Here is a 23961-nt window from a genome sequence, read left to right on the forward strand (position 1 = left end):
TCTCCAGACAGTACAATTCTTTCAGAGCTTTTAATTGCTGCCAATATGTGGTTTTGGACAGCCCCTAAGCCCTGACTCAAGTGTACCATGACTCTGATGGATAGAATTGGGCATGTCACTGACTTCAGAGCTGCTAGCAATTAGCTAAAGTCAATAATATATTTTGATCACATAGATGTCAGTGTCTTGCCAAAAAAAAACAGTTTAGTCATCTAGGGAAACAAAAACCTTGGATTTTGTACCAATCTTTCATTGAGTTACTATAAACTTTTGAGAAAAATCCCAAAATTTCTCTGCCCCTCAATAATGTCACCTAAGAAATGGATCTTCTCTACCCAAGAACACTATAAAAATAACTGAAATACTGGGCACAGAAGCTATTAAAGTTCTTTGGAAGAGATACATAATATAAATGCAAGCTGTTATTTTAATTTCTGAGTGAATTTGCTTAAGAATAGAGCCTGGGTTTACATGATGGTGTTTTATAGACCTGGGTTTATGTAGAGGCTTTGAAACTGATGTTATCCCAGTGTACTTGACATGGAATTGGACAGACACAGAAAACATGGTCAAGTGCTCCTAAGTGGCACTAAGTGCAGGTTTGGAACCCAGCTTGCACAGTAAAAATGGTTAGTCTGTCTGTAGTTCCTGGAAGTATTCTGCCTTCGACAGGAAGTATGCTGGCTTTCTAATGGATGTACCTACCCCCACCTCTGGAAATCCATGAAAGTATATGAAAATACCCTAAATATTCTCTCACCATTTTCCTGGTTCTCTCATGCAATACAAGTGCAATACTGCTCCACTAAGTGTTAGATACTAAAAGTTGAGTTGCCCAAGTTTCTTTACAGATAATTGGGCCAATGATTTCAGGATGTCAGCCTTATATTGTGTGTGAACATTTCTTTTTTGGAATCCGAGCATAAAATTATCTCCATCTCCTTATATGCTGCTTAGCAGATATTCAATGCATGTTGCCTTTGTCTTCAAGGCTAACCCTGGTCCTGAAGAAACGACTTTGTAAATTATATACTTCTCATTTTTGGCTGTGAATAGAACACATCTATAGAAAAGGAGTTACTCTGTTTTCTCGTGTCTGAGTAGATTGTTGGTAACACAAGTGAAGAGGAGCCGCAAACCCTAAAATGCAGAGGCAGATGGGGCTCGACATGAAAAAGAACAGTGTAAATGACCTTAAAAAAAAGACATGATCAAAACAAAAAAAAGTAATGAAGACCACAAATAAATACTGAAAACAACAGTGAAGAGAGTGGGCAATCAAAGGGACTGAAGAAAAACCAAACCGAAAAATAGAAACTCTTCTGATTATGACAACGTTAGCAATCATTTCTCCTGTGTTCAGTCAGTCAAAATTCTGACCACAGAATTGAATGACAAATGAAAAAGTACAAGAGACAGCCAATTAAGTCACCCTTACTGGAGAGGCTTTTCTCCAGAAATAACAGTTCTGCTTTTAATTATAGGTTCTGGGGTCTGTTAATCAGCTATCTTCCTCAAGGCTAAGCTCCATGCAAATAACAGAGAAGGATCCAACAAAATGCCCTGTTTAATTAAAAAAGAATTTAATTAAAAATATTTTTATATACATGACCAGTCACTGTTATTTATGCAGATGTTCTCTCTCATGCTTCTTTAAAGGGAAGAGGGAAAGCTTTTTTTTTCTTTCTTTTCCTCCTCCTCTTTTTTTTTTTAAATATATGCTGTTCTCCTGCAAGAATAACTGTGAAATGAGGAGCTCTGTGACTGGTAGTTAATACCTATTTTTATCAAAACAGCAGTGCAGCTCACACATCACCCTTGCAGCTGTAACCATAGTAACCCCAAATAGAAAGGGTCTTCTGATTATCAACATGATCCGAGGTAAGATAGTTCATGTCTTCTGGAATAGTTACACGGCAGTGAACTTTAAAAGATGGAGGTGGCTCCCTCTACCCCCACCCCACAACTTAAATGTTAAATGAAAAGACTGACTTGCAATCAGGATGTATAAAATGCCTTTCATTTTGGGAGACTCATTTCTGTCAAGTATTAATAATAAGAAAGATGAAATACATCTTTCAGTGCTATACATCTGCCCAGTGTTCCTACCTGATCATGCCAAGGAAGCAATAATAATATTTTGCTGCGTTGGAGAATTTGTTACAGGGAAACCCCCCCGGGCTCCCAGCAGGATGAGAAGCCATAGGCTGTGTCTGTGCACTCAGAGGACGGCTGTGGGCAGGGGTGAGTGTGGACCTGTGTTACATGAGATAAGCTGTAGTCCGTGGCTCTGGGGTAGACCAGCAGTCAACTTATGAAGAAAATGATACTTTAATTAGAGAAACAGTGGAACTAGTTTGAAGAAGCAGTGAAATACAAAGCTAAACACAGATCTGAATTTGGCTTTATAATTGGGGTAGGATGGGGTGAGGAGGGATGAACACGCAGGAAATAAGAGCCAGAACACCCATGTTCAATTATTCTATCAGGGGCCTATGGCTCTATGTACTCCCAAAGCCAACGTACGAGCCTTCACACTACATTGTGTGATGCCTAATATGACAACCTGGCAGCGTCGGGAAGTACAGGAAAACTCCTCTGACTTTTAAACATTCAAATATACAGCCCATATTACAAAAAGTAGGGAATCTACATGAGGATAAATATCCCTGATTATTTTTCTAATCTCTTTAACGTTTGTGATTTACCATGGAAGTTGTGGGACAAGTGAAGAAATTTGAAGAGAAAACAACTATTTCATCATGGCTACCTAAGAAGAGAATGGATATCTTGCAATTTTATGTTCAGTTATAAACAAAGAAGAATGTTATGATAGTGTCATCTAAAATGCCAATCAAGATCCTTGGAAGAACTCATTGTTAATATTAATTTATTTATCAATGCTTAGCAGTTTAAAAATATAAGATATACTTTTATATAATTTTATACAAGATAAAATATATTTTTCTGCACAGCATTTCATTTGATCTTTTACCCTTCTGTAAAGAAATGCAAGGCACCCCCCATTTTTGGTGTGTTTTGTTCTCACAGCATCTATCGTAAGGACGTGGAAAGCGAGGTTTAGAAGAGTCAAAGTTCTGAAGTGTGGTGCCCCATTCCCCTGCGACACTAATCTTGCCTTAATGAGCAGACACTTTCAATACCCAGGGTGCTCTGGCCACTGGAAGGCCATGTCCTGACCTCATTTTCAGGTGCCTCTCCTACCTCATTGCACATCTATTTTATTTTTAGCGGCAGATCCTCTTGAGATTGAAAGTTTATGATCCATTCACAACTGTGATTCTTTTATACGGAGAATTTCCTGGGAGCTCTCTTAGATGCTTTAACCACAATCGCAGGATCTGGGAACACAGTCCCCAGGGCCCTTGCTCACGTGTGCCCCTGAGTCCAATGTGCCCCAGAATTAGAGTGACACCTAGCGGTAACTTTGGGTAGCATATTCTGGGAAAGGCAGCCAGGAAACCCCTAGTTGGTAGTCTCTCAGGAGGGAGGTCACTATTTCCAGAGGTGGAAGTGTCAGAGATTTTATTGCAGCATTCTCTGCTCTTCTGCAGTGTCCTGGGAACTAGGACTTCTGCAGTTCCCTTGCTTTGAGGAGGGAATACACACGCTAGGGGAAATACATCTTTATTACAAGTATGCTAAAAATTAACATGTCACCCTTGAAAATTACAGACATGTCCTACAAACTCCTGACTGGATATTTCACTCAACCTAAAAACATCAGTGCTGAGCCTACGTCACTCTCTATAATTCATCACATTTATTCAGAAATGCAAATATTTCACTCATCAATTTCTATATGCTTCAGATCTCTGGATGAGCATCAGTAGCATCAACTGGACACTGGTTAGAACTGCAGTTTTGGACCCCAGCTCAGACCTACTGAATCACAGTCTCTGAAGGTGGAGCCAAGTAATCTGCATTTAACAGACTTGCCAAGTGAGCTTTATGTGTGTGCAAATTGGAGAACCAGTAACATAGAGCAAGAAGTAACTTCAGCAATCATCCAGTTCCTCTAGGAGTGTGTGAGTAAACTAAGCCTAGACAGATTAAAGGCCACCTGGTTTACCCTGTGAGTTAGTAGCAGGAACTACACTGGACCTCGGATCTCCCAACTGGCAACGGTCCAATAGCATAGGGCTATAACATTTGCCAAGCCGAGGCTAGTTGGACTCAGTGTTTGCAAAGCAGAGACTTTTTATCTGTATTCCTCTTGGCTTCTAATTTCCATAAAAGAATGATCACCCATGCATTTAATTTAGGCTCCAGACAAGGTAATGCCAGAGTGAATTTTCTAAATTCAATTAGCATGAGCTAGCAGTTGCCTTCCGAAAGCCAAAATGCAGAGTTCACCCACCATCAAGCACTGGGGAGTCTTAACATACTGCCCTGCCTGAGCACATCAAGATGGTGACTCAGATCTGGTATGTGAAGTCATTGATTTACTTTTATTCTTACTTTATGGATATATAATATCATACTGAGTTTGAAGATTTTCCTTTAAGATTGTTTCATTATACTTCATAGTGTTCTACTAACATGATATTAAAAATGACTGGTTAATTATATTACTTCTATGAAATTTTGAAGTTTTTTGTTTTATGAACACAGATGTGCTTCCATATAAATGCATAAATGTCATCACATTGTACATACTCATTGCTCTGTTTTATTAATTTATCTTTTATTAAATAATTTTATTTTCAATTACAGTTGACATACAATACCATAATAGTTTCAAGTATAAAACCTAGTGAATAGACATTATATAACTTATTAAGTGATCACCCGAAGGATAAATCTCATACCCATCTGACACCATGCATAGTTATTAGAATAATATTAACTATGTTCCCTATGCTGTAATTTATATCTCCTTTAACTACCAATCTTTGCTTCTTAATCCCTCCATCTTTTTCACATATTCCCCTAACCCTCCTCCCACATGGCAACCATCAAAATGTTCTCTGTATCAATGAGTCTGTTTCTGTTCTGCTTGTATGTTTATTTTATTTTTAAGATTCAGTTGTTGATGGATATGTACTTATTGCCATTTTATTGCTCATGTTTTTTTTATCCTTTTCTTCTCCCTAAAGAAGACCCTTTCACATATCATGTAATACTAGTTTCGTGTTGATTAACTCCTTTAGCTTTTTCTTGTCTGGGAAGCTCTTTATCTCTCCCTTCATTCTAAATTATAGCTTTGTTGTATAGAGTAATCGTGGTTGCAGGTCCTTTTTATCACTTTGACTATTTCTTGCCAATTCTTTCTGGCTTTCAAAGTTTCTGTAAAGAAATCAGTGCACAGTCTTACAAGAGTTCCCTTGTAGGTAACTACATGCTTTTCTCTTGCTGCTTTTCAGATTCTCTTTTTGTCTTTAACCTTTTGCACTTTAATTATGGTGTACCTTGGTGTGGGTCTCTTGGGTTTATCTTATTTGGGAGTCTCTGTGCTTCCTGAACTTGTGCGTCTATTTCCCTCACCAGGTTAGGGAAATTTTCCATCATTATTTTTTCAACATAGGTTTTCAATTCCTTATTCTCTCTTTTCTCTTTCTGGCACCTCCATGAGTGAAGTTGTTCCAGAGGCTCCTTTTACTATTCTCATATTTTGGATTCTTTTTACTTTTTGCTTTTATAATTGGGTGTTTTATTCTTCCTAATTTTTCAAATTTCTGATTTTAACCTCTATTTTGTCTACTCCACTGTTGATTTCCTATAATCTATTCTTAATTTCAGTTAACGTATTATTCATTTATAACTGATTCTTTTTTATGCTTACTAGTTCCATTTTAATGTTTCCTATCTCTTCTTTGAAGTTCTCACTAAGTACATCTACTCTTCCTTTGAGTTCATTGAGCATCCTTATAACAAGTGCTTGAACTCTGCATCTAGTAGAATGCTTGTCTCCATTTTCTTTAGTTCTTTTTCTGCAGTTTTGTTCTGTTCTTTCCTTTGGGACATGTTTCTTTGTCTTCTCACTTGGGCAGCCTCCCTGTGATTGTTTCCATGTATTAAGTAGAGCTGCTATGTCTTTGGGTTTGGTAGAACATCCTAATGTCGTAGGTGTCCCACGGTGCCCAAGCATATGATACGTGGAGATGCCCTACAACCTACCCAATGGCTCCTTTATTGATATGATTCACTTGCCTGTTTTCTTGTTCTTTCCCCCCTTTACTTAAAAAATGTTGCAATAAATAGTCTGGCCATCCTAGCCCACAAAATCTGAAGAACATGTATTTTCTCTTGCATAGAACAGTCTGTCAGGAGTCAGATCCTTGGGTCCAAAAGGGCGATGTATTTTAAATTCTAATAGCTGTTGCCAAATTGCTTTCCAAAGTTCTGTTAATGACTTAGATTTCCACTAAAAATGTATGAGAGTCCACTTTCCCTGCCTGCCTGCCAGCAATGACTATTACTTGTTGTTAAAATTGCTGCCAAAGTACTAGGGGTAAAATCGTGTGTTGTTACTTTATTTCATGTTTCTATGTTTCTGCTACGTTTGAACAACTTTTCACATTTGTAATTTAAGCAGATTTACTGTTGTATGAATTACCTCTCCAGAGTCTTTGTCTATCCTTCTGTTAGTTACTGCCAGGTTGTTTTTAGTGTTCTTTGTATATTAGAAAGATATGAATACACTGTCTACTATATTTACATACTTCACTCCCAATGTGTTGTCTGTTTGTTGACTATGATATCTCTTCTTATTCAAAAATGTTATTTTTATATAGTCAAATATACTTGTTCTTTACAGATTCTGGTTTTCTATTTTTTGTTAAGAAAGAAGAATTTCTGTATCTTTAGCCAGAGTTATTTTAGTTTTTATTCATTTACATTTTAATTAATATATATATGTATATATTAGGTAAATTTGCAATTTTATCATCTTCTAAATGGATGGCCAGGCAATTGTGCAAGCACCATTTGTTAAATAAAGCATCCCTCTCCCAATGAATTGAAATACCACCTCTGTCAAACTCTCATTTATACGGGATTCTGTTCCTGGCTCCTCTATTCTTTTCCACTGGTTTCATTAGTCCTAGGTCACTACCTTATTGATTTGTTTCTAATGGTTTAATAGTATATTTTTATATCTGACTAAGCAGTTCCCCTCATGCTTGTATTCTACTTTATAAACCTTAAGGCACTTTTATCTGGCTTCATCTTTTTAAAAGTGTTAGGCTTTCATGGACATCTCATTAATTTTTTATGTTAATTTGGGGAAAAGTGGCATTCTTCCCATCAGCAAGATGGTGAGCTGACATAGGCTACTGGCTTTATCCCTAAAATCATAACAGAAAGTATAGGGAGAAAAAATAAATTGGAGCTATCAAAGAGAGTTCCCAGAAAGAAGCTCCACAAAAGCCATGAGAACACTCTAGAAAGAAGGCAGGCTGCCTTAGATTGCTGTTCATTGCAGGTGGGGGCAGGGGGGGCGGTGGCGCAGCAGGTGGTACAGGAGCAGCAGCCCCAGAAGGTCAAGCAGGTCAACTCACCCATCATCAGGATCTGCAGATTTCTATGACCCAAACATTTATCGAGGATTCATAGCATTCTGGTCCCCATTTACACAGGTCTCTGAAGCTGGCGTGTAGGTGCTTGCTCATGCTACTCATGGCATGGAGAGCTGAGTGCCTGTGACTTCCCTGGGAACTGCAGGTCCAGGCTGCAACAGCACTTAGTGGTACATAGGCACCTATCCAAAAATCAGATGGCAGGGGGCAAGGAAGCCAGGCTAAATCACCTCTGTTTCATTCATTAACCTCCGAACCTCAGTTGGCTGTTTTGTCGGGGAGCAGCCATAAAATAAAGGTGTTAGCTTAAATGATTCAAAGTCTTCAAAATCCCTTTTTGCAAAAAAATAATCATACAATTTTATTATTTTAAATCACTCCTTCTATCATCTAAACAATATTCAAGACATCATCTGGCTCTTGGTCAAATACAGCAGCTATAAAAATTTTTATGAGACAATTTAAATCTAACTATATTTGATAACATTTAAAATTATATTAGTTTCCTATTGTTGCTATAACAGATTAGCACAAACTAAGTGGATCAAAACAACACAAATGTTGTGAGTCAGAGATATGATATGAGTCTCCCTGGGATAAAGTCAAGGTTAGAGCAGGGCTGAACTCCTTTCTGGAGGCCCTAGAAGAGAAGCAGTTTCCTTGTCCTTTCCGGATTGTGGAACAGCATCCACATATCCTGGTTCAAGGTCACTTCCCACCACCATGAAGTCAGCAAAATTATAACTCTCTGTGTCTTTTGTTCATAATCACATCTTTCCTTGATCACAGCCTGAAAGTTCTCAACTTTTAGGCCCCATGTTATCAGATTAAGCACCCCCCAGATAATACAGAGGAATGCCCACACTGCAAGGTCCTTAACTTAACCTTATTTGCAAAGCCCTTATTGAAATGTAAGGGAACATAGTCACAGGTTCTGCATATTAGGATGTGACACCTTTGGAGGACCATTATTTTGCCTATCACAAAAAATTATTGTTAATATTTCAGGTGTGATGAAGCAATTGGAGTTATGTTTAAAATAGAAATTTGTTGCCTTAGACTGATGGTTCAGTTAGTTGGAGTGTTGTGCCCTGCACTAGAAGGTTATGGGTTCAACTCCAAGTCACAGCACATAACTAGGTTGTAGGTTCTATCCCTGGTTAGGGTGCATACAGGAGGCAACTGACGGATGTTTCCCTCTCACATCAATGTCTCCCTCTCTCTGCCTCTGTCTGTCTGTCTGTCTGTCTGTCTCTCTTTCTCTCTGCTCCTCTCTCTGTGCTCCACTTTCTTTAAATCAATAAATATATCCTAAATGAGGATTAAAAAATTAAGTAAATAAATAAAATAGAGATTTGTTTATAGCTTCTTTATTTGACCAAGTATCCAGATAACATCTAAATTTTCCTTTTAGATGATATAAGGAGTGTTTTAAAATAATAATATATATTTTATTGCAAAAATAATTCTACCTAATAATTTGAAAAAATAATACAATTAGGAAAAAAATCACCATTTATCAATCTTTTTTTAAAAAGATGTCTTCTGCTTTATTTTTGTCCTAAACTACTTGAAGACAAAAGTCTTGGGCAGATACCAAAGGAATGCTACTTTTTAAAATAAAGCATATTGGGCATACAACATTATATTTGTTTCAAGTGTACAAAATAGTGACTCAACATTTGCATCTTTTGATATGATCTCCACATTAAATCCAGTACCCATTTGTCACTGTGCAAAGATATCATCACTCCATCACTTTGACCTTTGTTTCTCCGAGTCAGTTCTTTCTTTTGCTTTGTTTGGTCGTTTGTCTTGGTTTTGTAAAATGCCCAATATACCTAAATGAAATCATGTAATATTTGTCTTTCTTTGCGTTATTTCCCTTACCATAATATTCTTTAGGTCTATCCATCTTTCCTCAAATGGCAGGATTTCTTTTTTTATTGGTAACTAATAGTCCCTATGTATTTATGTGTGCATGCATATATGCATACATATGTATATACACATGTGCATGCATATATACATGTATATTAAAGCTTTATCCATTCATGTATTAGTGCACACCTAGGTTGCTTTAATATCTTGGCCATTATAAATAATGCTGCCATATTTTTACAAAAATATTGCAAAAGTATAAGGATGCATGTATTTTTTCTAATTTATGTTTTCAATTTCTTTAGATAAATACCCAGAAGTGGAATCACTGAGTTATATGGTAGTTCTAGTTTCACTTTTTTGCAGATCCTCCATACTGTTCTGCATAATGGCTGCACCAGTCTGCATTTCCAGCAACAGTTCTAAAGGCTTCCCTTTTTTCCATATCATTGCCAACAAGTGTTTGTTCCTTTTTTGATGGTCGTAGTATCTCAAATTTTAACTTGAATTTCTTTGATGATTAGTGATGTTGAGTATCTTTTCACATATCAGTTGGTCATCCGTATGTCCTCTTTGGAGAAATATCTTTTCATGTACCCTTCCCATTTTTTGATTAGATTGTTTTTCCCTTGTTTTTGCTTTGTGTACATCCCTTAATGTTTTTTGAATAGCAACCTCTTATCAGATATATCACCCTGAATGTCTTTCCCCATTCAACAGGTGTCTTTTTCATTTGGTTGAGTAGCTTGCTTTGTTAGGCAGAGATTTTTAGTTTATGAAGTGCCATTTGTGTATTTTCACTTTTGTTTCCTTTGGCTCAAGGGCACATATCCAAAAGGATACCACTAGGGCTGACGCCACATAGTGTCGTGCCCGGGCTTTGTTCTGGGTGTTTTATGGCTTAAGGACTTACATTTAGGTTTTTAATATATTTTGAGTTTATTTTGTACATGGTATAAGAGAGTGATCTGGTTTCATTTTTTACAGGTATGTGTTCCATTTTGTCAATCTTAATAAAACTAACAGGTTCAGACAATAAGCATCCATGTTTCACGGGGAAATTCACAAGGAGGAACCAGGCTGTCACCACCTGAACCCCTGATCACACTTAGCATCACTGAAGTCAACACACGGACCATACATGACTTCTGAGGCCCATGATACACATGACACAGCTCGATCTAGATGTCATCCTACATGCAATATTTTTGCACAACGAGGTGAACCTGGACCTAATCAAGACTTTTAGAGATAACAGGCACCTATGGAACTATGAGGACACAGGAACGATGAAATGATACCACAAGTAAACAAACAGACAAAGTGGAACTGACCATACTTCCTCAACAAGTCAAGAGCACAGGAAGAAAAGGTGGGAGGGAAGACAGCTCTGCACGAAAACAGACATAACAACTAATTGTCATGTGTGAACTGTTTCTAAAAAAGGCAAAGACAGAAAAATATGAATGTGGAATGAACATTAGATGATACCAATGAATTGTGTGAAGTTTGGCTAGATTAATAATGACTTTATGGTTACATAAGAATAATGTCCATAATTATAAAGATGTATACAAAAATACATAGAAATAAAAAGGCAATGTCTGACATTTGCTTTTACAAAATCTTCCACTGATGAAAATAAATATAATAAATAAATAAGTGTATTTGTGTTTTATCTAAAGCAAAATTACTACTTTGCATATATTACATTTCCAACTCAAAGGAGGCAAGAGCATTCCACTAAGCAAGTACATAAATTCAGGAAACCCATCCCTGTTCCAGGAAAACAAGCAAAAATGAGCATGTTTCACTTGCTGGTGGTAAAATAGCAGCCTCATCTTAGAACAGCAGAAAATAACAATATAACAATTAAAAAGAACAATGTAGTATCTCATTTAAACCTTATACAGAAACTCCAAAATAAATCTTATTAACCTAATTTTAGAGATCAAGAAACTAAGGCTCAAATGGGTCAGGAAAAATGAGGATTTAAACACAGGCTTATCCCACACCATGGACACTGTTCCCACCCAATATTCAATGACTATTCTACTTACTCAATAAATATTTACTATGCACTTTGCAAAATTCGATGGTCCTTTTGTATTCTTGATACATCCACAAATGCTTTCTTAGATATAGTCATTAAATATTATTTAATGTTAGTAATGATAAAGAAATAAATCCTATTAAGCACTATGTATATTTTGATTTGTTTGATTGGAGAATTAAACTAATAATTTGCATCAACTAGATTTTTAAACTCTAAACTTAATGAAAATAATTCTGAACTGTATTATCCCAACTGACTACATAAGTCTGTATTTATTACTTTGGGGTAAATGTTTATTTCTGATAGCGACCCTACCCAATTTAGGGATATGAAATGCACCGATATCCTTTGAAACAGGGCTACCATAAAATAAATGTGAACTCTCTCAGATTTCTAACAAGTTTATAAAACAAAACAGTAATCTGCATTAAAAAAAAACCAGCTCTACAATCACCAGGTTTTAAGAACTTGTTATTTGTGTTCTACTGTGGCAAACCACACAACTGAGACATGTGGACAGAAGTTTATCGAATCTGCTTCTCTCAAATCAGAAGCTGCAGTAGTTAGAATTTTGACTGACACATCCATGATATTTAAGTCATACAGATATTTATTCTTGTTTCTTTTTGCTTTTGAAGCATGGGTATGAATTAGTTTATGGGTAATTACATGGTGGAGGAAAAACATAAGACTGTGAAAAGAGACTTTAGAAAGAAATTTCAGACATAGTTTAATATTGCAAAATAAAGTGCTTATATTTCACCAAATGTCATTACCTGTATAGTGCATTGTACTGGTGCTTAATTTTCTCAGTTTTAAGTTGTTGTGGTGTTTCCATTAAGGATCATATGTTTGGGTGAAAACTTCAAAAGACTAACTCACAGAAGTAAAGAGCAGAAGGATGGTTGCCAGGGACTGGGAAGTGGGAAGTGGGAAGATGTCGGTCAAGGTCATAAACTTCCAGCTGTAAGATGAGTAAGTTCTGGGGATCCAACATGTAGCTTGGTAAACACAGTTAATAATACTTTATTATACACTTGGAAGTCATTAAGAGAGTAGACCTTGTACCTGCATTTTTATACCCATTAAAGGAAGATAATTATGTGCAGGATAGAGGTACAAGGTTACCTCTAAGCTTATTATAGCAATCATGGCACCACATGTAGGCATGTCAAATCATCACACTGCACACCTAAAGGTCTCTATGCTGTAGAACAACTATATCTCAGTAAAGCTGGAAAAAATGATCCTATTTTTCCTTATAGCACTTCCATACTATATTGCTCTATAGCAGCATTATCCAAAAAATATAATAAAAACCACATACATAATTTAAAATTTTCCAGTAACCACATTTAAAAAGTAAAAAAAAAAGATTTTTAATAGTAAATTTCATTTAACTCAACATTAAATAAATGGTACGACTTCAAAATGTAATCAATATAAAATTATCAATAAGATACACATTTTTCATACTAAGTCCTTGAAATAAGGTGTCTTTCATACTTACAGCCCACTGTTCTGGCCTGGTCACATTTAAAGCAGCCACATGTGACTCGTAACCACTGTGCTGGACGGGCCAACACTCCAGAGAGCCCTGTTTCAGGTTACTGAAATCAGGACAACCTGTACTAATTTTCTTGACAGAAAATAGTACCAGTCTATGAATCAAGGCTTATTTTCTAGTTTTAAATAGTGAACTAACACTTCTAGAGTTCAAATAGTGCAGCTGTATTTGAGCCTTAATGCAGCTGAGTCATATAAAATGAAGACATTTTAATCCAAATAGGAAACAGATGAAGTGAGAAAATGCACAGCCCACGTGTGCGTGAATGAGTAGCTTCCTGGAGACCTTGGAGGAATTGAAAATTCTGTAAACACCACGACGAGTTTATAGGATCTTCTGGGTGATTGATACTTAATGGAATGTGCTGAGTTCTTCCTTTTCTAGAAGGAAGCTCCTATTTGGACATCCTCAACCCGAAAAACTTTAAAAAGCCACACTACATACAATAACTGCTTCTGGAAGTCTAGAATCCATGGCTTGGCACCCTCTGGACAACATTAAGCCACTGTCCACCTTGTGAACATAAAGAAGGAAATATCGGCTGCACAGACAAGAAGAAAAGTACATATCTTATTGTAGCTGAATGCATCTTTTTCTGAGGACAAGACCCAACACTGCCACGCGGCCCTGCGCTGGAGTTCAGCTATGTGCAGGGAGTTCCATCCTCAACTCCAGTCGCTGCCCCTCCCTGGGGCCGTGAGACTCCTTATCACCGAGGGTGATGAGGGGACTCAACTGCTTCACGTTTCAGCGTTGAAAAGAGATCCCCTTTCACGCACCATGCTTTGCTCTGGCAGTTTCTGCCGCAAATCTATTAATTTACAAATTTAATAATATTTATTGAGAACCTATTCTTCTGGATACTAGAAATATAAGAGTGAACAGATGGGGGAGGGCAGAAAAGTAAAAACACAAAGAAAAGCTTTTCTTTCATAGGGACAGGGAATGAGGAAAGGGGATGAGAAGCACTGTGATATGGGGGTGACTGTGCAGCGGGAGGTGGGGTACAATTTTGGATAGCATGATTAGGGAAGGTCTCTTTGAGATGACATTTGACCAAAGACCCAAGGAAGGAGAGGGAAGGGGAACCAGAGCTGCGAATGCTCCAGGGTAGCAACAGGACCGGCGTGTTTAAGGAACAGACAGGATGACCCTGGCATTCCCCATTATCTTTACATGCCTGAAAGACCACTCTCTTTATCTCATCTATCCCAGCGGAAGGAACATTTCAGACTTACTACCATAAATCATTACCTTGGTCTAAATTTATCAAATCAGGACCCAAGTCTGTGATGACAGAGACAGGGGTAGCCTGAAGTCAGAGGGCTCCCTAACGGGCTCCCTAACGGCCTTCCTAATGGCCTTTTGCCATTTGTAAATTGAGGGATGTTAACTAAAGCATCTATTTCCATAGTCAGGCTTTTACTGTATTGCCATTTTGTGGATCTTTTTCCTCCAGTCCCTCATGCTCCTATCTTCCCTTGCACTCCTCACCTGAAGATGAGCTGGCTCATCGATCAAACCCTCTAAGCTCTTCTCCCTTCCCCCCTCCCATTTATCATGCATGGTTTTCTCGGGGTCTCAGCCTTCAGGTCTCCACTCCCCGCTAACTGATGCTGATGACCTTTAACCTCATTAGCAAGATTCTCGTCAGCGGAAAAAGGAGGATATTAAATCAATCAAGTAATAGTCAACCATCCCAACTGCTGCTGAACTGAAAATTGGCTGAGGAGAGCCTGAAATGTGCAGGGAGCATTATACTTAAGTCTAAATGTGTATCCGTAAGAGAAAAATGCAAATAGTTAAAAACACCTACTTAAGATTACCTAAGGCTAAATGGGAAAAAAGAATCAATTTAAAGAACACTCAGAAAAAGCAGACCTCAAGAGCATAGGTTCTCTTTTGTAAGTTAGTGAGTCACAATAATTTAGGCAATAAGTGAATAATTGTTGGATAAGATTAACTAGGTGTTTTAAGGTTGTGGAAGATCTTAAATTGCAGCCAAGTAGCCGGGAGTAGGTTCAGTGTTTCACTATAGCAGTTAGCTCCCTGCAAATGAAGGGAGCTAAGTACTTTCATCCACGTGTGAGTCTCTACTGTGTGAGACCACCTCTTAGCATCTGCTGAGTTGAGGTTAGAGCCCCAGAATGTCCAGCTGAAAGGCTCTGGGTTGAAAAGTCAGTTTCTTCATCTGTAAAATGAAGGCCTTGGATGAGTCGAGATCAAATATCTTCCACTTCCAAGAACTCATAAAATCTAGAGAGCCTAAGTGGTGCCCAGAGGTGCCCTGCTGGTCTGTGGCAGACTTGGAAATTGGACTTGGCTCCCAGGATTCTCTTTATGGCTGCAAGTCCATTCTGTACTTTAAAAAATTCTGTTTAAGTTCAGCTGTTTGACAGAATGTAGATAAATAACCCTCTTACCGAGTTGTAATTTTTTCTATTTCAATCAATTTTCATGTCAAGTAAACATAACCTCTAATGAAGGATATCAGCAGCTAAAGCAGGAACAAGCTTGAACACAGTTCAGTTTGGAGTGGCTGCCTCACGCAGTAGAACACCACAGGCTCCGCCTTTAGCACTGGGAGCAGGAAACAATAGGTGCAATGCTTTTAACATGCAGATTTGTGCAAAAGTGACCTGCCATGGGACCTGACCATAGCATGCAAAATGCCATGCATGCAGAAAAGAACCCCGACTAACTAGAAATTGCTGATATGTTTGAAAATATTTTCTCCTGAGTCCATGTTCTTGTGGCTGCCAATGGACTCCTGCACTTCCCTGGGCTGTGAGAGTGGGGTGTAAAATCACCCAGGGATGACTCAGTGGCCTGGCCAACCCCAGCTCTGGGGACAGAGCAGTCTACCCCTGCACTCCTGTGGGGGCTCTGATTCTCTACTCTACACCAGAGGTTCCAAATCTGAGACCTACTTTCATTTCATTTATAGAAGTTTTTCTGTCCTCTATAATATAAGCCAAACAAAACAGCTAAAAACTAGGAAATATATTTGTAACTTACATTCCAGACAAAGGGTTACTATCCCTAACATGTTAAGAGCTTCTGAAACTTGAATAGTAAAAGAACCACAGCGCCACTGAGAAAAGGCATCCCATAAACATGTCCCCTCAGCATAGGGACAAATGTCCAGCATCACCTATCATGAGAGGAGTGCTCAGTCACGCCACAGGGAGACCCAAATGTTGGTGTGTCGGCAAAGTGGCACACACTTTGTGAAGAGAATTGACATCCAGGGAAATTAAAGATGTATTTACCCTTAATCTGTTCAGAAATCTATCTCAAAGAAACACTAGTGAATGTGAAAATCTGTCAATGGCAACACCATTCACAATCATAAAAGACAAGGAGGAACCTAAATGTCCATCGACAGATGACCGGTGGGAGGAACCATGGGGTACGCCACAGCCATACAGGGGAAGGAGAAAGGTCTTGACATTGGCATACTGCTAGGGAGCACTCTCCAAAATACTTCAAATTCAAGAGCAGTAAAGTGAAGAAGTAGAATAGAGTGCGTACATGTTTCTGTATTTGCTTGGGTTTAAAATTAGAAGGGTAAACTACGATCCAGCCAAAATGGTTGAAAAATGAAGGTGGAGGGGGCAGGATAGAAGCTACATATTTTCTTTTTTTTCCTATAGTTTTTATTTGGGGATTTTGTAGATATTTAATTTAATTTTAAAGCAAAATGAAACAGATGAACATTATTGCATAGTGACTTGTGACTTAACCACACAGAGGAATTATTTTAAGAACTCTTAAAACAGGGTAATTTGTCACTTTATTCCCTAGTGGAATATACCTAAAAGTTTTTTAAAAAAGTAAAATCTTAAGCAGTTTTTAGTAGTATTTTTAGTAAGATGTATATTATAATTTTGAACATATATATTTAAGCAAGTAAGAAATTATAACAATATAATAAGAAGAATAAAATTAGGCAGAAAAATTAAAATGCAAACAAAATTCAAGTCAGTTAAGTAAATTTGAACTGAAAATATTAATGTGAATTTATAATATTATTTCTTGTTCAAAACAGAAATATCTAGAAACAATAACCAGTCCAGTTACAATGGAAACCCAAATGCCCAAATTTGTCTAAATACAAGAGTTGGCAAAAGTAAGTTTAGAGTTGCTCATATGGAAAATAATGAAATAATTTATAAAGTATAATACAAGAATAAACTGTTTCACATACTCACAACTGTTAACCTGCTCATCTCCGTCCCAGCATATTTCCCACTTAGAAACAAACAAGGCTTCTTGGGGAGATGGCTAGCTCTAAGTCAGGGTGGATAAAACGCGCAAGGTCAGGGTGCAACGTGGAGCCCCACCACAGACCGGGGACCTGTGCAGGACTCCCGGAGCCATGGCCGGAGAAGGGCCCCGGAGAGACGCGAAGGGGCCCCAGTGCCGCGTCAGTGCTTTGGGAAACTAGGATCGCGGAGGAGAAAAACAACAGCAACAGATCGAAACGTATCAACTATGTTAGAACTCAAGTGTTGATATATGGTTGTATCTAGAGGGTGCTAGGAAAATGCATTATTTTGAAAATTAGTAAATGAAGGGAAGGACTCAATTATTTACCCTGTTCTTTTGTTCAAATATCATGGGTACTCAAATGGTTGATCACAAAAACTCCTTCTTTATAGGAGAGTCCCAGCTAATCAATGCAAAAGGTAGGACAGAAGTAGCATATCACTAGTTTATAAGCCTTAATATATACCAGAATAAGCAGTAACCACTGATGGGAACTAAGGCCATTAGCTACAATGAGTAACTTTAAAATGTAGAACTTCTCACCCTGGCTGTGGTGGCTCAGCAAATTGAGCGCTGGCCTGTGAACCAAAAGGTCACAGGTTTGATTCCCCGTCAGGGCACAGTGGCCTGGGTTGTGGGCTGGTTCCCCAGCTGGGGGCGTGCCAGAGGAAAGCAATCAATGTATTTCTCATACATTGATGTTTCTCTCCCTCTCTTTCTCCCTACCTTCCCCTCTCTCTAAGAAGTAAATAAATAAAATCTTTTTACAAATGTGGAGCTTTTCAAGACTTTTATGTGCATGTTAATCACTTGGGGATAGTGTTAAATTCTGGGTTCTGATTTAGTAGGCCTGACATGGAATCTGAGATGCTACCTTTGTAACAAGCCATCACATGGTGCCAATACTGCTGGTGAGAGGGCCAGACTAAGAAAGGGAAAGGGAAAGGGAAAGGGAAAGCTGCCCCTGACAATGGGAAGCTGGCCTGATATCATCAGCTTGGCCTTGGTGTTCTCCTGCTGAGCATAACTTCACAGAACAACATCAGACAAGGTTATTAGTGGTCATGATGGGTCAAGACAAAAACAAGACTACTGTGTAATCACACTGAAACACAAATGATGAATACTACCAAAGCACAAAACCGACCAAACCTCCCCCTATCCTGGCTCTGAGTGGCTGCAACTTTGTCACCAATTGTAGCTTTGGGCTCAGTCTAGGCTTCTTTCCTCTAGAAAACCGTTACTGCAATGCCCAATTACTTCTGCTTCCTAAAAGCCCCAAATCCAGAGCAAAGGTCCAACTCCTTAAATCCTCCCTAAAAATCACCAGACATAAGCCCAAGTCCTATAGCAAGTTCTTTCTAACACCCTCTGAGAGCATCTTCTCTCAATGCAGCATGTGACGCACTCATCTTGTCCCACCACAGGTGTGTTCTGGGGGGCTGTGTCGGAATGTCAGTTCAACAGTGTGGTGGGTCTGCCTGATGGCCAGGCCACTAACCACTGTGCGCTTCCCAGCACAAGGCTGTGGGGATGTGCAGCCCCCACCCATAAAGTATTCTTTGCCATGAAGAAGTGAATAAATGAACAAACACACTAAATCTGATTTGGTCTCCAGATTTAACCAGTTTATAAGAAATGCAGAGGACACAGGAGCAAATATTCAATTCAACCACTGGATAAATTGCATTTTTTTTCCAACAAATAAATGACTAGGCAAAAAGAAGATGAAGGGGAACACATAAATTAACAGAGACTCCATAGTCATATCAGTCATTTGTAATGTATAGTCCTTGTTTGGGTTTTAATTCATACAAACTACTGCACAAATTAATGATGACAATGACAAAAAAAAAACAAGTATAGGTGGGCATGAATAAAAACATTAGCTGTATTTGATAACTGCTGACGGGTAGTAGAATTTTTTTTGAATTCTCCATATTCTTAGTATGTTTGAAAAATTGCATAGTAAACAACTTTTACTATTTAATTCAATAGATGATTTTGGGAAGAAGAGAAGGTAGAAAAATAAAGTGCTGTAATTCAAAATGGTTATATATTCTAGAGAAACAAACTATAATAAATTTTAAAGAATTTTTCCCACTGCTGAAGTTGCTTTCACATCTGTTTTTTGAGAGCTATTAAAATATCCACCTGTTTTTCTTTTCTTTTTCTTTTGTAATCACTAACAGATATGCCAACTACAAGTGAACAGAAATAAGAAATTACTATGTACACTCAGATGATGGTTTAGAGAAATACTCAATTTAAATGTTGGATTCTTAAAAGAGGAAAACATACTGTTTGAGCAATTACCTGGATCTGTAGCCGACATCAGTGAACCAAAAAACAAACAGTCGGTGAAATGGAAATCTCCATTTTTCAACTGGCCAGCATTCACCATAGCTTTCACAAAGCCATACATAATTAACCTGTTAAAGAGAAAAAGAAGGGCTTCAAACACCAACTTGAATCCCATGCAAACCCATGCCAACATAGTTAACATTTAATCTGCTTCTCAGATAAGCATCATACACCAAGAGGTCTGCGATCTTTTTGGCACCAGGGACGGGTTTCATGGAAGACAATTTTCCACAGGTGGGGCGGGGAGGTCAGAGGAGGTGGGGTCGAGAGGCAGAGCTCAGGCAGTAATGCCAGTGGTATCCACAGATGGGGAGGAGGGAGGCTGGGGATGCCTGATTATTACACTGTTCTGTCAGTTCCTGGCCAGGCTAGCTGTTAGTACACTATCTAAATCTCTTGTCTATCACATCATAATTAAAAGGCCAAAGGTTAAAGATAAAGAGAGACTCTTAAAAGCAGCAAAAGAAGTTAGTTACCAGATGGTTGCCAGATGGAAGGGGGAGGGGGAGAATGGGTGATGAGGTGAGGGTTTAAGAAGTACAAATCAGTAGTTACAGAATAGCCGTGGTGATGTAAAACAAAGTACAGGAAATGAAGTAGCCAAAGCGCTTATACACATGACAAATGGACATGAATGATGGTGTGGGGATTGCCTGAGAGAGTGGGGGTGCTGGGTGGAGGGAGACAATGGGGAAAAATCAGGACAAATGTAATAGCATAATCAATAAAATATAACTAAAAATAAAGAATAAATCTCTTGTCTGTGAACACAACTCATTCACCTGGAAAAGGGTAACAGAATATTTCATAGTACATTTTCAGGAAAGTAAGATAAATCAAAAGGGTATAAAATAATGGGCATGGACAATAGCAGGGGACTGACTGTAGGTGTGGGGAGGACAGGGTAGGGGAGGGAAATGGGGGAAAGGCACAACAACTGTAGCTGAACAACAATAAATAAAAAAATAATCTGTAAATACAGCATAGCAAATCATGCTCACAAATACAGTGCCTGGGTTGACAGAGGTAAATAGATTGCTTTTCAGTTTTCATTGTTTTGCCTGCCAGGGGTGTCTGAAAGCGTTTAAATTTCTAGTCTGCCCATTGCAATGAGAAGGATGTTGGCCACTTGCAGGGCACCCAGTGAGCCAGTTACTTCATGACAGATATGACTCTACTACCGTGGGTGTCAGGACACTTCCGCAATGTCAGAATTCCTGTCACTTGAACATACTGTTTAGAATGAATCCTGAAATGGTTGTTTTGATCTTGCAAGGAAAGCTGGTGTTTTTTTTTTAAATGAGATTATAAGGTTTATAAGCTTACCAAGCCTACTCTATAGAATGCAAATTGTCTGTTTTGTTCATCATTTGCCACTCTGTAGACTTTCAATCATACTTACTTATCTAGTTGACTAATGGATTTTGCTAAACCCTCTGTAGAGGATACACAGAGGCTGGTAAACTAGAATACAGTGAAATCACTGTGAGTGATGGTAAGAGGCTTTAGAAATTAGACCCTCAGTTGCAGGTGAGTGCTTAAATATTCACATGCATGTAGAGTTAGTTTCTTAAAAATGTTCTAAGGTTTCAAGCATGGCTAGAAAGGCTAAAAATTGGTTATGATAAATTATAATGTCAAAGAAAGTACAGATATTTCAAATTCTGTTAAGAAAAATTTCTCTGTGAGAAAATATTTCAGATATACTTTCATTTAAAACCAGGTTTGGCCACTCACTAGCTATATGATTTTGAGGACATTACTAAACTTTCTGAGTTTCAATATCCTTATTCATGAGGTAGAGATGACAAGAATAGTTAGCCATGGAGTTGTTTTAAGGATTGTCTGATGTAATAAACTTTTGGTTTCTGGCACATAGCAAACTTTCAAAAGGATTATTTTTCCTAGTAATAATAAGAATCAAAATAGGTAATATTTACTTACTATTTCTATTTCTTCACATTTTTACTCAGTTAATCCACACATCCATCCTATAAAGTAGATACTATTTATATTTTACAGATGAGAAACCTGAACAAAATGAAGTCAGATAACTTGTTCAAGGTGACAAATTACTATTAACTTGTGAAACCCAGGTGTAAACTGTGGGGATTTGACTCTAGTGCCCAGGCTTTTAGCTACCACACCATATGCCCTCAATGAACAGCTATATATTTTACATTATATGTTACCTCATAGAATATATTCACAACTGCCCAATGGGGAGGTGGTGAATATATTAGGTGGTGGCTGGAGGCAGTACAAAAGATCAACAAGGGGTTATTCCGAAGAAGTTAGAAACAATACTACTCTCTGAGTTGACTTATTAAGACAACCCACAGTGGTTTGGAACTGATAGGTGCAACATTTCTGTGAAGAGTGGGGATTGTAGTAGGAGAGACTGAATCTTCGCTGGGCTGGAGGTAGTAACATATCAGAAAGACCCATCAGTAAATGAATGAATCAGAAAACTATGGTACATTTACACAGTGGAATTCTACACAGCAAAAAGAAAGAAGGAGCTTCTACCCTTTGTGACAGCATGTATGGAACTGGAGAGCATTATGCTAAGTGAAATAAGGCAGGAGGTGAAAGACAAATATCACATGATCTCTCCATTAATAGGAACCTACTCAACAAAACAAACAAGCAAGCAAAGTATAGCCAAAGACACTAAAATTGAGAACAGGCTGATAGTAACCAGAGGGGAGAGGGGAGGAGATAATGGGGGGAAGGGTGAATGGTTTGCAGGAACAATTGTAAAGGACACATAGACAATAACAAGGGGGGATCAAACAGGGGAGAAGGTGGGAAGGGCTGAGGTGGTGGAGAAGAGTGGGGGAAAAGGCAGAAAACTGTACTTGAACAAAAATAAAAATATTTAAAATATTAAAAAAAGAAAGATAGACTGTGCCTTAGAACATAGTAGTGGTTGCCAGAAAGAGTCAAGTGCAAGATGCCTCAATCACAGCAGCTCACTCATACTTATCCTGGGAGTGTCTGCTGGTTATCAGAGTACTCAGCCTTTTGGCAGGCATCAGCCAGCTTGACTCAGCTTAATTGTTCGTTCAATAGACATTTATTATTGAATCCCTCCTGGGTGTCAGACTCAGTCCAAGGTGCTTAAGATATATCAGTAAACACACACACACACCAAGATCCCTGCATGCATTTTAGCAAGACAGACACCAACAGCAATAATCACAGATTTGAATCATATCAGTCACCCTCATCACTCTCTGAATGGGAATTGACAGGTCTGACCAATACTGGGACATTCTGTCCAGCCACCACATTACCACGGAAACACTCTGGGATAGTCAGGCATCCCCCCTCCCCACTGAGGTCAGCCCTACTTCACCACAGTCCTTTCTCATTTGAGCTACTCCTCAAACATTGAGCTCCAACAGACTCTGGAATCAATACAAAGTTTATGACATGTAACTGCATTTCTGAATTTTATACCCATCAGTTAATTTTGTAGGAATTCCTAATGGGTTAGGAATCTGAGGCTTAGAACTAAAATGACTTGCTTCATATTGTATAGAAGCCATTAGACTGTGTAAGATAAAAAATATATGCAGTATACTACCCAGGTTTGGCAAGGTTATACTAGAAGCTTCATATACTATTGATGTAGATGAAATTAATTGTTTCCTGTAAACTTATATCAAAAAAATCAAATACGAACCAAAAGATGTTTATTCAGATTATTTCTGATTACTATTATTTATGAGTGAAAAATTCAAAGCAATCTAAATATGAATGTGTGTATATATATATGTGTGTGTGTGTATATATATGTGTGTATGTATATATATATATATATATATATATATATATATATATATATATATANTATATATATATATGTGTGTGTGTGTGTGTGATAGCCATCGTTCACATAACAAGAACAGTTTGTGCAACATCAATGTAACCTGTCAGCTAAGGAGAGCAGACTGGAATGTGCATGTGTGAACAATGACAACTTCACTGTACTAGTCAGTGGGGGTGATACACATTGTTGACTGAGCATGTATACTGCATGGCCATGACATTCAAAATGACTGAGAGAGTAGAGCAATGAATCTGCATCAAATTTTGTGTTAAGCTTGAATATTCCTCTGCAAAAACTATTTCGGTGATTCAGAAGGTTATAGGTATGGGCATCTTGTGATTGGCAGCTTCATCATGACAACATGCCCGTCTGTGTATCACATCTTGTGCAGAGTTTTTTGTGTGAAACATCAAATCACCCAGGTGACTCAGACCTCCTACTG

The 23961-nt window shown here is 38.1% G+C and overlaps 1 protein-coding gene across 2 annotated transcripts in view; it reads right to left on the reverse strand.

The window, feature by feature from the left end:
- The window catches only part of SLC9A9 (solute carrier family 9 member A9), a 529481-nt gene that overhangs the window by 377649 nt on the left and 127871 nt on the right, over positions 1-23961 (reverse strand). For both annotated transcript variants that reach the window (XM_037040394.1, XM_037040405.1), the window contains exon 5: positions 19634-19749. In XM_037040394.1, the coding sequence (XP_036896289.1) occupies positions 19634-19749 (116 nt within the window). The remainder of the gene's footprint in view (positions 1-19633; positions 19750-23961) is intronic.

The sequence above is a fragment of the Sturnira hondurensis genome, unplaced genomic scaffold, assembly GCF_014824575.4.
Source record: "Sturnira hondurensis isolate 20B ecotype Veracruz unplaced genomic scaffold, ASM1482457v3 Scaffold0000396, whole genome shotgun sequence".
Classification (NCBI taxonomy): Eukaryota; Metazoa; Chordata; class Mammalia; order Chiroptera; family Phyllostomidae; genus Sturnira; species Sturnira hondurensis.